At 36.0% G+C, this 14,374-nt stretch overlaps 1 protein-coding gene across 3 annotated transcripts in view; it reads right to left on the reverse strand.

The window, feature by feature from the left end:
* The window catches only part of PIBF1 (progesterone immunomodulatory binding factor 1), a 203,488-nt gene that overhangs the window by 35,462 nt on the left and 153,652 nt on the right, over positions 1–14,374 (reverse strand). For all 3 annotated transcript variants that reach the window (XM_040487375.1, XM_040487376.1, XM_040487377.1), the window contains exon 15: positions 3,803–3,933. In XM_040487375.1, coding sequence (XP_040343309.1) covers positions 3,803–3,933 — 131 coding nt within the window. The remainder of the gene's footprint in view (positions 1–3,802; positions 3,934–14,374) is intronic.

Genomic DNA, 14,374 nt, shown 5'->3' on the forward strand with positions numbered 1-14,374 from the left:
CTTTTTGAATGGGTCATTTAATGTTTACATTTCAAATTAATGAAGGACAAAAGGAAGGGAAGTAATATTTACCAAGTTTCCTCATGTGCCAGAAGCTTTATATAGGTCATTTCATTTAATTTTCACTTCTAACCCTTGATGTTCACGCTAAGATCTGTATTTTACAGGCACATTTACTATGACAAAAGAAAGCAGGCGGATGTGTGCTCAAAGCCCAGGATAATTCCACTACATCTGAAATGTCATCAGCTCAGAGTAGGAGTGATGGTAGATAGACTGCTGTATCTGACTCGTTGATCGGGCTATTTTTATGGTATTTCATTCATGTCATTAAGGTCCATTTAACAGCATCTCAAAGGTCATAATTAACCTACTGAAAGCACCTTAATTTTTCACATTACAAGGTAGCATAGCTACTTCAATTAAGAGCAAGGTTTCATATCCTATGAAATACTAGTTCAGAATCTATTAAAATATACAGTAAATTTATGAAACAGCTTTAAAGGACTCAGATTTAAGCACAAAAATATTTTTATATATTTATATTTTATGCCAATTTTCGTAATTGGCATAGATTTTATGATTATTGTTGCTGTTACTAAGTGTGAGAAAGAAGCCCATTGCCCCAATCATAGGAGAGACATGGAGACGAGGAGAACAGTGAAGTGAGGCTTTAATCAACATTCTTGCAAGAGCTGGTGTCTGATGGACAGATCCACTCAGAGGGGTTACAGCAGGCAGTTTATCTCCTTGCAGGAAGTCCCTCCCTTGATTCCTCATTGGCTGAGTACTACAGAGGTTACAGCCTTACCCAGAAGTCGCTTATGCCCATGTAAGGCCAAAAAGTAGCCTGACTGGAACAAATGTACATTCCTTGAGGTGACGCAGAGACTTCAGTTCTTTGGCACATGCTCATTGCAAAGCCGACGAAAAATAAGCCCATGAAATGGAGAGGGGAAGAAGAACCAGGAAGTGAAGTGTCTAAGGGTTTGGGACTCGGCGGGGGGGGGGGGGGGAGGTAGGGATGGGGATGGGGGGTGGGGGAGGGTTTGTACATATTTCCAATAGGTTGTAAACCTATTGCTAACTAGACAGCACAGCTTTTATTTGGTATTCCTGAAAATGAATCATCTCACTTCTCACATTAAGGGAGTCCTAATTTTTGTCAAAATTCAAGATATTTTGAGAAATGTTACTTCTTATTTTTAAGGTAATTCTCAACATGAAAATTTGTTACATGTCAGACCAATATTCAAAAGAGCAAACAGTTATATAGCATTCATAATGTGTAGGCACAGTCCTATATATATCACCGAGATTATATCATTTAATCCTCAAAATTACTATATGAATTAGGTACTGCTAGTGCTAGAGTACTACTCTCAGTTCACAAATGAGAAAACTGGCTGTACTGTCCAATAACATAGCCATTAGCTGGCCATACGTGGTAATTAAGATGAAAAGTAATTTAATTAAAATTAAAAATTTAGTTCTTCATGTGGGTAGTGGCTACCATACTGGACAGTGCAGATATGGAATATATTTACCATTACAGAGAGTTCTATTGGAGAGTGGAGGTTTCAAGAGTTTAACTGACTTGTTCTAATTCAAAGCTGAGTACTGAGCTAGATATGAACCCAGGCAACCTATCTGTAGAGCCTGTATTCCCTTTTAAAGTCTGTTTTTTAAAAACAAGTTTATGTGAATATTTTGAAAGAGAGAAAATATAACAAACCCACATGCATCCATCACCTAGCTTCAACAACTGTCAATTCATTAAAGCTCCAAATTTAACTACTCTTTTACACTTTTTTTTTTTTTTTTGGCTTCTCTTCCTTAATTACATTAGTTAACGAAAAATTACCCCTTATTCAGAATAGAACATAGGGAGGCAGTATAACATAATGGTTAAGAGTATAGAATTGGAAAGCAGACAGATCTGGATTCAAATTTTGGCCCTACGACCAAACAGTATGTTCTTAGATAACAAGTTACTTAATTTCTCTAGGGCTGAATTTGTTCATCTTTATAGTTTCCTCCTACAGCTAACTATTTAATAATTAATATTATTAATTAATCTGTATTAAAGATTTTCAGCTCTCTTAATTCTTAGTTAAATAAATATTCAAATAAACGTATTCAAAGGTAACTGTGAAAGGTAATTTTTCCACAGGACTTTTATGTTTTCACTCCAAGATTAAAAAGGTAAAAAAAAGATTCTACACAAAATTTCAAATATAACAGAAGTATATAATATAGGAAGAAAAAGTTCTTCCCTCAATTTCCCTAAGATAACCAAGTACCCAGTGAGTGATAAGACATAATTTCTATTGCCCCTAGTAGCTATTTATAGAAGAACTGTTTAATTGATTGAATTATTTAACAGTTTCTTAATTTGGTTTATTTATTATTCAGTAAATTTAATGAATACTGGCTATACATATTCTAAATGTAATTAACTTCAAAATCAATCCAAAAATAAATTCTTACTTATATGGACATTTTAAAGCATAAATGTGATTTAAAATTATTTTAACCTATCATCTTAAGATTAAAAAGATCAGGAATAAAGTTTTGGACCAATTATTTTGGTGGGATAGAAACAAGAGAAGGTGGTTATTCTGATTCATCAAAAAGAATACCCTCCCATACTTCAGAGTTAATTACCAGTAGCTTTATACTTTGATTATATACCTTAGGAAATCTGAATTTAATATATTCTCCTTATTGTTTTCCAATTCCTTAATTTAACAATTTCTATTCCCACCTAATTCTTTGCTTCTATATTTATGAATTGGCTAATAATTTATCTAAATTATTCTAACAACCTTAAAATCCAATAACTAAGCCAACTAATCAACCATCCATGAGTTAAAATCTTTCTTTCTGTATAACATCACTCTTCTACTCCAATTTAAAAAGACTAAAATGATTGTATAGATGAACAGTTAAAGAATGTGAATGGCTATTAAGTGGAGCAAGTCCTTTGGATAAGGTGTCATGTAAGAAAACAATTTAAAGGGGTGCCTGGGTGGCTCGGTCGGTTGAGAGTCTGACTTCGGCTCAGGTCATGATCTCACGGTCTGTGAGTTCGAGCCCCGCATCGGGCTCTGTGCTGACAGCTCAGAGCCTGGAGCCTGCTTCAGATTCTGTGTCTGCCTCTCTCTCTGCCCCTCCCCTGCTCATGCTCTGTCTCTGTCCATCTCAAAAATAAATAAACGTTAAAAAAAAAAATTAAAAAAAAAAAAGAAAAGAAAACAATTTAAATTTAAGGAAGTGAAAGGGGTTTATTTATATTTAGGTGATTCATGGGTTACTTCATGTAAAGAGTCAGGGGAAGAAAACCCTAAAAAATTCCTTGGCAAAGTCAACAGAATCTAAGCAAATGTGTGTATTTTATCTGTTTAAAAAGTTATTTTGTCTCCACAAATGGCATCTGGTTATGTTCTCCCTTGCTTTGGTTAAACCCCATCCCACTAAAGAATTGTAGGGGAACAAGGACAGGATAGCTTTTTGCTTCCTAGGGTGGGGGGAGTGCTGTTAGTAAGCATAGCACTGTTAGGTCCAGGCTAAGACTTCTGATCACAAGGTGGAATGTGAGCACCTAACGTGACGTGACCTAAGTTTCTCTAAGATAAATTACATTTAAAACCATGTTCATTATTTACCATATTATTTAAACCATTATTTAAAACCATATTCATTATTTTTTCTTCCCATTTTACAACCTTAGTTCATGGATAGCACTATTATGTTTACGTTGCCTTTATAAAAAAAAAAAAAAATGAACAGATGATTTTACCTGACATCTTTCTCAAGTTGTGTAACATGCTCTTTCAGCGAATCAATCTTAGAGTCTCTCTGACGCACTGATTCAATGAGATATCTGTAAGGTTGCTGAGTCTGGTTTAACAGAGAATTGGCCCTGTCAAGCTAAAGAAAAACAGATTTCATGAAAATCTACAACATTTTATAAGAAACTGAAGATTATTATTCTAGCACAGGTACAGTATGCCAAAACTCCCTTGCATGAGTTACTCAGTAGAGCTTTTCCTATGTAACTTTGAAGGTTTTCAAAATTATTAATCAATAGAACTATTCTTTATAATATAATGATAATAATAATATGTAAACACAAAGAAAAGTGTTAAATAAAATATGAATTATTACCAGTTTCAGGGACGGGTCACCTAAATGTTTTTGCCATTTGTTGGTTTGAGAAGATATGTGACAAAATTTATCTCCTTTTAATAAACATCCATTAGCTAAAAATAAAAACCTTTTATTTGAGCTTTATTTCTATTAAAAATAATATAATGACATTGCAATTTAGCATTTTTCTACATCTTCATATTTCCTTCCATCTTTATTTCTAAAACTGATAATTTATGAAACTAAATCACTAGGTATAATGAAGTTTTTTTTAACAAAAATTGTAGGGGCACCTGTGTGGCTCAGTTGGTTGACTGTACCACTCTTGATTTTGGCTCAGATCATGATCCCAGGGTTGTGGGATAGACCTCCTCAGTGTGGAGCTTAAGATTCTCTTTCTTGGGGTGCCTGGGTGGCTCAGTTAAGCATCTGACTTCATGACCTCAGGTCATGATCTCACGGTTTGTGGACTGGAGCCCTGCACTCGGCTCTGTGCTGACAGCTGAGAGCCTGGAGACTGCTTTGGATTCTCTCTTCCTCTCTCTGCTCCTCCCTGGCTCGTGCTCTATCTCTCAAAAATAAATAAATGTTAACAAAAGTTTAAAAAAATAAAGATTTTCGGGGCACCTGGGTGGCGCAGTTGGTTAAGCGTCCGACTTCAGCCAGGTCACGATCTTGTGGTCTGTGAGCTCGAGCCCCGCGTTGGGCTCTGGGCTGATGGCTCAGAGCCTGGAGCCTGTTTCTGATTCTGTGTCTCCCTCTCTCTCTGCCCCTCCCCCGTTCATGCTCTGTTTCTCTCTGTCCCAAAAATAAATAAACGTTGAAAAAAAATTAAAAAAAAAAAAATTCTCTCTCTCTCTCCCCTATCCCCACTCTCACTCTCTAAAAAAAAAAAAAACAAAAAACAAAAATTACAGTTACAATATAAAGAATATAAAAGTCACCAGCTTAACCATTGTATAGTACACAATTCAGTGGCATTACATATATTCATAATGTTGTATAACCATCACTAATCTCTATTCCTGGAACGTTTTTATCAATCCCAATGGAAACTCTGTATCCATTAAACAAAAACACTCCCTGCAACCCCCCAGCCATTAGAAAACTCTACTATCTGTCTCTATGAATTTGCCTATTCTAGATCTAGAAGGGGAATCATATAATATTTGTCATTTTGTGTCTGCTTATTCCACTTAATGTAATGTTTTCAAGGTTCACCCATGCTGTACAATGTATCAGAACTTCATTCCTTTCTATGGCTAAATAATATTCCATTGTGTGTTTATAGTACATCTTATTTATTTATTCATCTGTTGATGAATACTTGGGTTGTTTTCACTTTTTTGGCTATTTTAATTAATGTTGCTACAAACAGTGGTGTATAAATATCTGTTTGAGTCCCCATTTTCAATTCCTTTGAATATCTGCTAGAAGTGGAGTGAAATTGCTAGGTCATATGGTAATTCTATATTTAACTTTTTAAAAAGTTAAAAAAATTTTTTTTCTATAGTTAACTTTTTGAGGAACAGGCAACTGTTTTGCACAGCGGCTGCATCATTTTACATTCCTATTAACAATGCACTTGGTTCTACTTTCTCCACATCCTCACCAACACTATTGTTTCATGTGCCTATTGGTCACTGTGTATCTTTGGACAAATGTCTATTCAAGTCATTTTCCCATAATTTCAATTATGTTGTCTGCTTTTTTGTTGTGGAGTTATGGGAGTTTTTTTTCTTTTTCTTTTTTTTAAATTTTTAAAATGTTTATTTATTTTTGTGAGAGAGCGAGAGCGAGAGCGAGAGAGAGAGAGAGAGAGAGAGAGAAGGAGACAGAGCACAAGCCAGGGAGGGGCAGAGAGAGAGAGAGAGAGAGAGAGAGAGAGAGAGAGAGAGTCTGAAGCAGGCTCCAGGCTCTGACCATATTAGACATATGACTTGCAAATATTTTCTCCCATTCTGTGGGCTGTCTTTTCACTCTCTTGATTATGTCCTTTGATCACAAAAGTCTTTAATTTTGATGATGTCCAACTTACCTAGTTTTTTCTTTTGTTGCTTATACTTTTGGTATCGTTTTATTTTTTAACATTTATTTTGAGAGACAGATAGAGAGCAGCAAGGGAGGGGCAGAGAAAGAGGGAGACAGAGAATCCTAAGTTGGTACCATTTTTAAGAAACAACTGCCAAGCCCAAGACGATGAAAATTTTCTATGTTTTCTTCTATAGTGTTAACATTCTTAGCTCTGAAATTTATGTCTTTGATCCAGTTTGAATTAATTTTTGTAGACAGTAGGATAAGGATTCTATTTCAATGTTTGACATGCAGATATCCAGTTTTACCAGCACCATTTGTTGAAAAGACCATTGAATGGTCTTAGCAATCTTACTGAAAACCTTTTGACCATATATGAAGGGTTTATTTCCAGACTCTCTATTTTATTCCATTAGTCTTATCTATCTATCCTTATGCTAGTACAACACTGTTTTGACTACTGTAGCTTTGTGGTACATTTTAAAACTTGGAAGTGTGTCTTCCAACTTTGATTTTCCTTTTCAAGATTGTTTTGGGCATTCAGGGTCCCTTAAAATTGCATAGGAATTTTAGGATGGGTTTTTCTATTTCTTCAAAACATGCTGTTGGGATTTTGATAGGGGTTATACTGAATCTATAAATTGTTTTGGGCAGTATTGTGATCTTAGCAATATTAAGTCTTCTAATCTATAAACATGAGATGTCTTTCCATTTATTAGGTCTTTTAAAGTTTCTTTAGCAAAGTTGTGTAGTTTTCAGTGTACCAATCCTTCTCCTGTTTGATTAAATTTATTCCTAAGCTTAGATTTTATTCTTTTTGATGCTATCATAAGTGGATTTGTTTTTGTAATTTCCTTTTGGATTGCTTTTTCTAGTACATTATGTACAATCTTATATTAGACCTTTTCACTTTACCTTTATTATTTTTCCAAGCTCTCAGAGTAACTTAATTTACGATTTTAATGGCTACAAAACTGTCTAGGAAGCCAACATACCATAATTACATTGCTTATAGTAATAAACCTTTAGGATGTTATCAATTTATCAATTGCATCATAAATAATGTTGCAACAGACTTCAAAATTACTTTTTTCTTTAATTAATGTTTTCTTTGTGAAGTTTTTCATAACAGAAGTTGCACTAAGTTTAAGGACAACGTAATGCTCTTGATACATAAGACCAAGATTCTTTTCTTAAGGATTTTAACTTATATATCCAACCAACCTTGGTTTTTGTTGTTGTTGTTGTTTATTGCATTTGCTCTTTTTTCCTAAGCAGATGTAAGATGTAGGTCACATACAGCACTGTCAGTATCCGTAGGCCCCTACTTTGGTACCTAATGATTTCTCAGAAAAGGTATTCTAAAGTTGGATATGCAAAAACTGAACAAATCACTACAGAAGTGGTAAACACCTATTATAAGAATGAGGGGTGGAGAAGGGAGTACTTTATTACACAGAACAAAATTGCCACAAAATTCCTACTTTATGACCTTAAAATATTCTTTGCCAATAAAATTCTAGCCTTGTATATGTTTCAGTATTTTTTCCTCTTTCCTTCATAGTTCCTAACAAGTTCAATGGAGGCTAAAGATTTGCTCTTTTTCTGGGACAAGAAATGACTTCTTTTCTCAAGTGAGTTACATTTACAAGATTTATTTTTTTTAACATTTTATTTATTTTTGAGAGACAGAGAGACAGAGCATGAGCAGGGGAGGGGCAGAGAGAGGGAGACACAGAATCTGAAGCAGGTTCCAGGCTCTGAGCTTTCAGCACAGAGCCCGATGCAGGGCTCAAACCCACGAACCGTGAGATCATGACCTGACCCGAAGTCAGATGCTTAACCGACTGAGTCACCCAGATGCCCCTACAAGATTTATAGATATATATTTTAAGATCTAAACATATCATTTATTTTAGTACCCACATAAAAGAAATGAGTGACTAGCAGCCCAGAAGCTGAAGGTGTCGAGAACAGCATGATGGATATAATGGAAGGTATAGAGGAAGGCAGAAGAATCAAAGGCAGAAACAATCATTGTTAAAGTGAACAGCCTTGAGGTCTAGGTGGGTAAGGAGGAGAGTGAAGCCAAAAGGTGGTTGACCAGCTAGCTGCTGTAGAATATCTGTTTGCAGATTGAGGACTACTTTGTAAAAGTTATTTAAATGATTTGACTAAATTATATTAAAAATTTTCCTTTTGGTTACATTAGCCCAGGAAAAGAAATTCCTCAAAGATAAGGAAACGAACAGTGAAAAAAAAAAGAAGACTTCATTTTTTGAACATGATTCATTACAAAGAAGCAATGCCATAAAGAAAAAAATACCATGAATATTTTCTATAGTTTGGGTTTTAGTGTCCTTTTTCCTTGCTTTGGTAACCATTCTTTTAAATTTATTACAATGTCACTGGAATCTTATTACTCTACTAAGTTACTTTATGAACATTCAAATACGCAACTGGACAAAAATAAAACTGAGTTCTTCTTACCTGTATAACCAGTTTCACTAGTCAATTAAATCAAACAATTGCCTTGACTTTGTTTTCACGGAACTGACCTTAACTGAATAAACTGAACTGACAAGTTGCTTTGTGTTTCAAAGTGCAGAACAATCGGGGTGGGGTGGGGTGGGGCAGGGGGGCAAGGTGGGGGGCTGGGGTGCAACGTGAGGGAAGCATTAAGGGCATTTACAAATCGCAGTTAGCTGTAGTCTAGAATGTGCTATTTTTGAAACTTATTGGATCTAAATTCAACTGCATAAAAGAATAACAGCAGTCATTAGTCTTAATTATTTTAGTTCCATTTTTTTTTTCATCACAGAAATTACATATGTTAGGTTTCAGTACTGTAAACAAAATTAAGGGCCCCAATGCCTTACTTTTAAAAGGTATCTTTAATATACAACCTAGAAACTACTCCCTCTCTGGATAATAAAAATAACTATAGTGCTGTCAGTTTTATTTTATTATTTTTTTTAAATTTTTTTTCAACGTTTATTTATTTTTGGGACAGAGAGAGACAGAGCATGAACGGGGGAGGGGCAGAGAGAGAGGGAGACACAGAATCGGAAACAGGCTCCAGGCTCTGAGCCGTCAGCCCAGAGCCCAACGCGGGGCTCGAACTCACGGACCGCGAGATCGTGACCTGGCTGAAGTCGGACGCTTAACCGACTGCGCCACCCAGGCGCCCCTAGTGCTGTCGTTTTAAGAACATATTTCTTTATAAACTTTTAAGATTCTAAATCCCAAAATGTATTTTAATTCCTCACGAAAAATACACATTTGTTGATGAAAAGTGATGCTAATACCTATTTTTGAAATAAATGTAATTTGACAGAATTTAATTCCTCCAATGTGATTTTAAAAAGTCTTTCTGTAACCATAATAATTAGTATTAAAAGTTTCACAATCACTTACTTTGTCTATTGTTAGTAATCTTTTCCTTATAGGAAAGCCTTAGTAATTAGTGACTCAAGAATCATATACGTAATAAATGACTCAGGACTAAACCCATGACACAACATTTTACAGAATTGTTATTCCTCCTTTGTTTCAATAAATTGTACATATGATTCAGAGAAAAGCAACACCTGATTAAAACATAATTACATATATATATATATATATTTTTTTTTTTTTTTTGAGAGAGAGAGAGAGATAGGCAGAGAGAGGGAGACAGAGAATCCCAAGAAGATTCTGGACTGTCAGCACAGAGCCCGACATGGGGCTCGATGCTATGAACTGTGAGATCATGACCTGAGCCAAAATCAAAAGTTGGATGCTCAACCGACTGAGCCACCCAGGCGCCCACAGAATTGTTATTCCTCCTTTGTTTCAATAAACTGTACACATGATTCAGAGACAAGCAATGGCTGATTAAAACATAATTACATGTTTTAATTCAAATCTTAACTTGTTCTTAGATAATCTAAAATTATATATTTTCTCTTAAAATTATATATATAAAGGTGATCACATTTTGTTGTGTTTTTCCTAAACGTGGGATTTTTTTTCTTATGGAGTTTATTTTCAAAGAAACTTCTAGAAATGGAGCTCCTTCCTGCCAGAGACAAAATGCATTCTGTTGAATAGAATTTAATACTGAATTGATTTCTATTTAAAATATATACAAATGATACTTTCTAGTACTGGTGGTAGTTTGTGAGGAAAATTCCATATATCCTATCTAATCTTTTTGATGGTGCCAAGGAATGTAAAATGCCTATTTGAGGTCCAATAAGGGGCAACACTTTAGTACTCATTCTCTGTGTTCTCAATCTAAAGCAGTTCTCAAATCTAGTTAAATCATCAGAATCACTGGGGAAAATGTTCAAAAACGGATTTCAGGGGCCCACCCCAGTCCCACTGAATCAAAATTTCTGATAATTGGTCAAATTTGGAAAGCACAGCTCTGGTCATCTTGGACTTGCTGCAGGCTATTCCATCCAACTATTTTAGCAGGTTTAACAGGACTGCACATCATCTTATATCCTGACTTTACTATTCTTCCCATTAAAACCAGTTTCTTATCCTGTGTCTCACATGGTTAATTATCTCATCTTTAAAAGGAGTGATATTTAACTGATAAAATTCAACCATTTAAGACGCCAGCTTTGCACTGGGGCAGGTGCCAGGTATGGTATCTCTGTTGGTGGATGGTGAGGAGGTTGCAAGGATCTCGGAGAGGTGCCAGTACAGACAGGAATGACACTCAGGGCCTTGGGACAACAGCTGTGTGCAGCCTTCCTGCAAATATTTTGTTGTTTTAATAACCAAAAGCAAGTGCTAGTTGATTATCAGCCCTGCTCTGGTCCCAAGATTGTCAAAGTATGGTAATAAGGAGATATTAATGAGATAAAAGGAGAAAGAACAGATAATAAGATGAAATTCATGAGTAGGACATTAAATATTTCAGAGCAATCAGTGATGGATGCAAGGGACTATCTACTTATAAGTCACAGAATAGATAGGGCTGTGGAGTATTATTTTTCAAAGTGTGGCCATGCATCACTTTTATTAGAGTCACAAGATGAGCTTGTTAAAAATGCAGATTCATGGGTTTCATTCCAGACCTACTTAATCACAATCTCTGAGGGCAGGATCTAGAAACCCACATTTTATTTTATTTTTTTAAATGCTTATTTATTTTGGAGGGATGGATGGAGGAAGAGAGAGAGAGAGAGAATGAGAATCCCCGGCAGGCTGTAAGCTGTCAGCACAGAGCCCGATGTAGGGCTCTATCTCATGAATCACATCATGACCTGAAATGAAATCAAGAGTTAGATGCTTAATCATCTGAGCCAGGTGCCCCTAGAAACCTACACTTTAAACAAGAATCTTTGGTGATTCTTACATTCACTAGCATTTGAGAATCACTAGTGACATGTAAGAATAGGACAAAGGGCAGATATGTGAGGGACAGCTATGCTATAGGGTTGGAAGAAGATGAAGACATGGGAGAGGAATGGTGTTGTCAAGCAAAGAGAGAACAGAATTTCTAGCTTATCTATAAAATCTATAATGTCATGCCATAGATCAGGAGACTGAGAAGAGGACACTGTCAATTAGGAAGTCACTGGTGATCACTAATGGAGGGCAGAGCGAACAGAGGATCAGGGGGGACGGAAGGAATAAGGTATAAAGAGAGGGGTTAATTTTTGAAAGTTACCTCTGTGTACACACACACACACACACACACACACACACACACACACACACACTCTCTCATTCTCTCTCATTTTTTTGAAGAGAAACCAAAAGGGGGAAAAAGAGAGAAAGTGAAGATACTACAAAAATCCTTGGGTGAAAGAGACTTAAGAGAAAGAAATTTAGATGACTTAATAAGGAAGATAGAGATGATGGAACTGATGGTTTTGAGTGGAAGTGACCTGCAATGAAGATAATGGGAAACAGGACAGATGCAGAAAAATAAAAACAGTGGGCAGTAGGAATGAGGTTCTGGTTGATGTTCAACAACATGAATTTGTAATGCTTTCAAGCAGTAACACATTTCCACAAGAAATTTTCAGCATATTACCACAAAACCAAAGAATTTTCTCTCCCTCTCTCTTTCCTTCCATTAAGTATTTACAGGGTAACTATCGTTGCCCTGTAAGGTGCTATGTGAAAGGTAGGGATGTCAAGAAAAGCCTGATGGATGAATTAGTGACAAAGCAATCTAGGTGCTAGTGAATGTAGTGCTCAGATGGCTGGTAAGGTCATGGCTGGGTAGAAAGAAAAGTGAAGCCAAGAAGTGCCTGACAGATTAGAAAATACAGAGTTTATGAATGTGGAACATGTATTGAGTGCAAATAAAGCATAGATTTAGTGAGAATGAAAGGACTGGGAGAGCTGGAAGGACAGGAGATTAGAGTCAGAGAATGGAATTTTCAAGTTCAAGTGTTTTAAATTTCTTGCCCTCTTAAAGCTCCCTCTGAGAAATTCATTTTAATGTGGTTCAACTGTATGACAATCCTGATGGCAGAGGGGAGGGCGCTGCAGTGTTGAGTTGTAACAGCTCTTAAATGAGAAAAATGTAGTCATTCATGAGTTATCAAGGCACATCAGTAAGGTAAAAAGTTTAAACAATTTGTTTGATGTGTAAACAGGACACAATTTATAGATAAATCACTTTGTCCCTTACTTCAGTGGTGGCTGGCATTCGGTACACACACCCACTCACATGAGCTGGTGTGTGAACCTATAAAAAGCATGTTTACAGAACAAATTTTACTATATTATCCTGAATCCATGTAATTGAGTTTTTTCCAGAATGAGCCATAACAAAGACTTCTTGGTTTAAGCACTTGGCAAGGTTAGACACAGAGCTGTTAGAAAATGAAAGGGAAATGTTTTGTCCGTAAAATAAATTAGTCATTCATAGGGTAGATAAATATATGTTCATCATTATTAAAATGAAAAGGCTAATTTATTAAAAATTTTTTAATGTTTATTTTTGAGAGAGAGAGAGAGAGCAGGGGAGGGGCAGAGAGAGGGAGACACAGAATCTGAAGCAGGCTCCAGGCTCTGAGCTGTCAGCACAGAGCCCGACGTGGGGCTCGAACTCACGAACTGTGAAATCAGGACCTGAGCTGAAGTCTGATACTTAACCGACTGAGCCCCCAGGCGCCCCATAAAGGACAAAATTTGCATTCAGAGCAGTCAAAATCCAAATCAGTCTCAGGTCAATTTTGTGGACAGTGTTCTGTGGGCTTTATCACCTGGTGAAAATTTCAGATCTTAAGGGCAGAGGTATCATATATTACAGCACTCGATATGCTAACTGTGGTGATGGCGAATCCATGAAAAACCTAAGAGCAGATTGAGTAGACTTTGCATCTTGGTCATTCTTCTCCTTTGATTCTTCTCTGATACACCTTCCAATCTAATGGAAGCCTGCACTCACATAAAAGGGCTTCTTTGAGGCCTCAGGAAGCCTGGGAAGCTGGTAAACTCTCCTGAGTTTACCTCACACTCTGAACATACTAGTTAGCCCAAGCAATACTCCTATGGTTTCATGAGATAGTATGACTGGTATTAAAGCAAGCACTCAAAATAGCTAGCCATTATTTTATTTATTTATTTATTTATTTATTTATTTATTTATTTATTTATTATACATATATTTTGATTTTAATGAAATACTTATTCAAAACATTTAAGAGGCTATTTTCATTGCTATTAAATGTTTATCTTCATTACCTTATTACATATTGCTTACCTTTTGCTTTTCTATACACATTCAACAAATTAGGTGAATTTTATCAGTAATTCATGTACTCTGATTTAAATATAATGATTCTGGTTAAATTGAAGTTTTTATTAGCCTTAAAATACCCAGTTTTCCATACTTTTCTTAAGATGATTAGTTTGTAGGGTGCCTGGGTGGGTCAGTTGGTTAAGTGTCCAACTTCAGCTCAGGTCATGATCTCACAGTCCATGAGTTCTAGTCCCATGTCAAGCTCTGTGCGGACAGCTCAGAGCCTGGAACTGCTTTGGATTCTGTGTCTCCCTCTCTCTCTGCCCCTCCCCCACTCACAGTGTGTGTGTGTGTGTGTGTGTGTGTGTGTGTGTGTGTGTGTCTCTCTCTCAAAAATAAACTAAAAATATATAAAAAAAAGATGATTAGTTTGTATGCAATTAAATGTACTTTTACATTTGGGAAGAGCAGGTGGTTACTCTCCAGAAT

The sequence above is a fragment of the Herpailurus yagouaroundi genome, unplaced genomic scaffold, assembly GCF_014898765.1.
Source record: "Herpailurus yagouaroundi ecotype Mexico unplaced genomic scaffold, PumYag 164, whole genome shotgun sequence".
Taxonomy (NCBI): domain Eukaryota; kingdom Metazoa; phylum Chordata; class Mammalia; order Carnivora; family Felidae; genus Herpailurus; species Herpailurus yagouaroundi.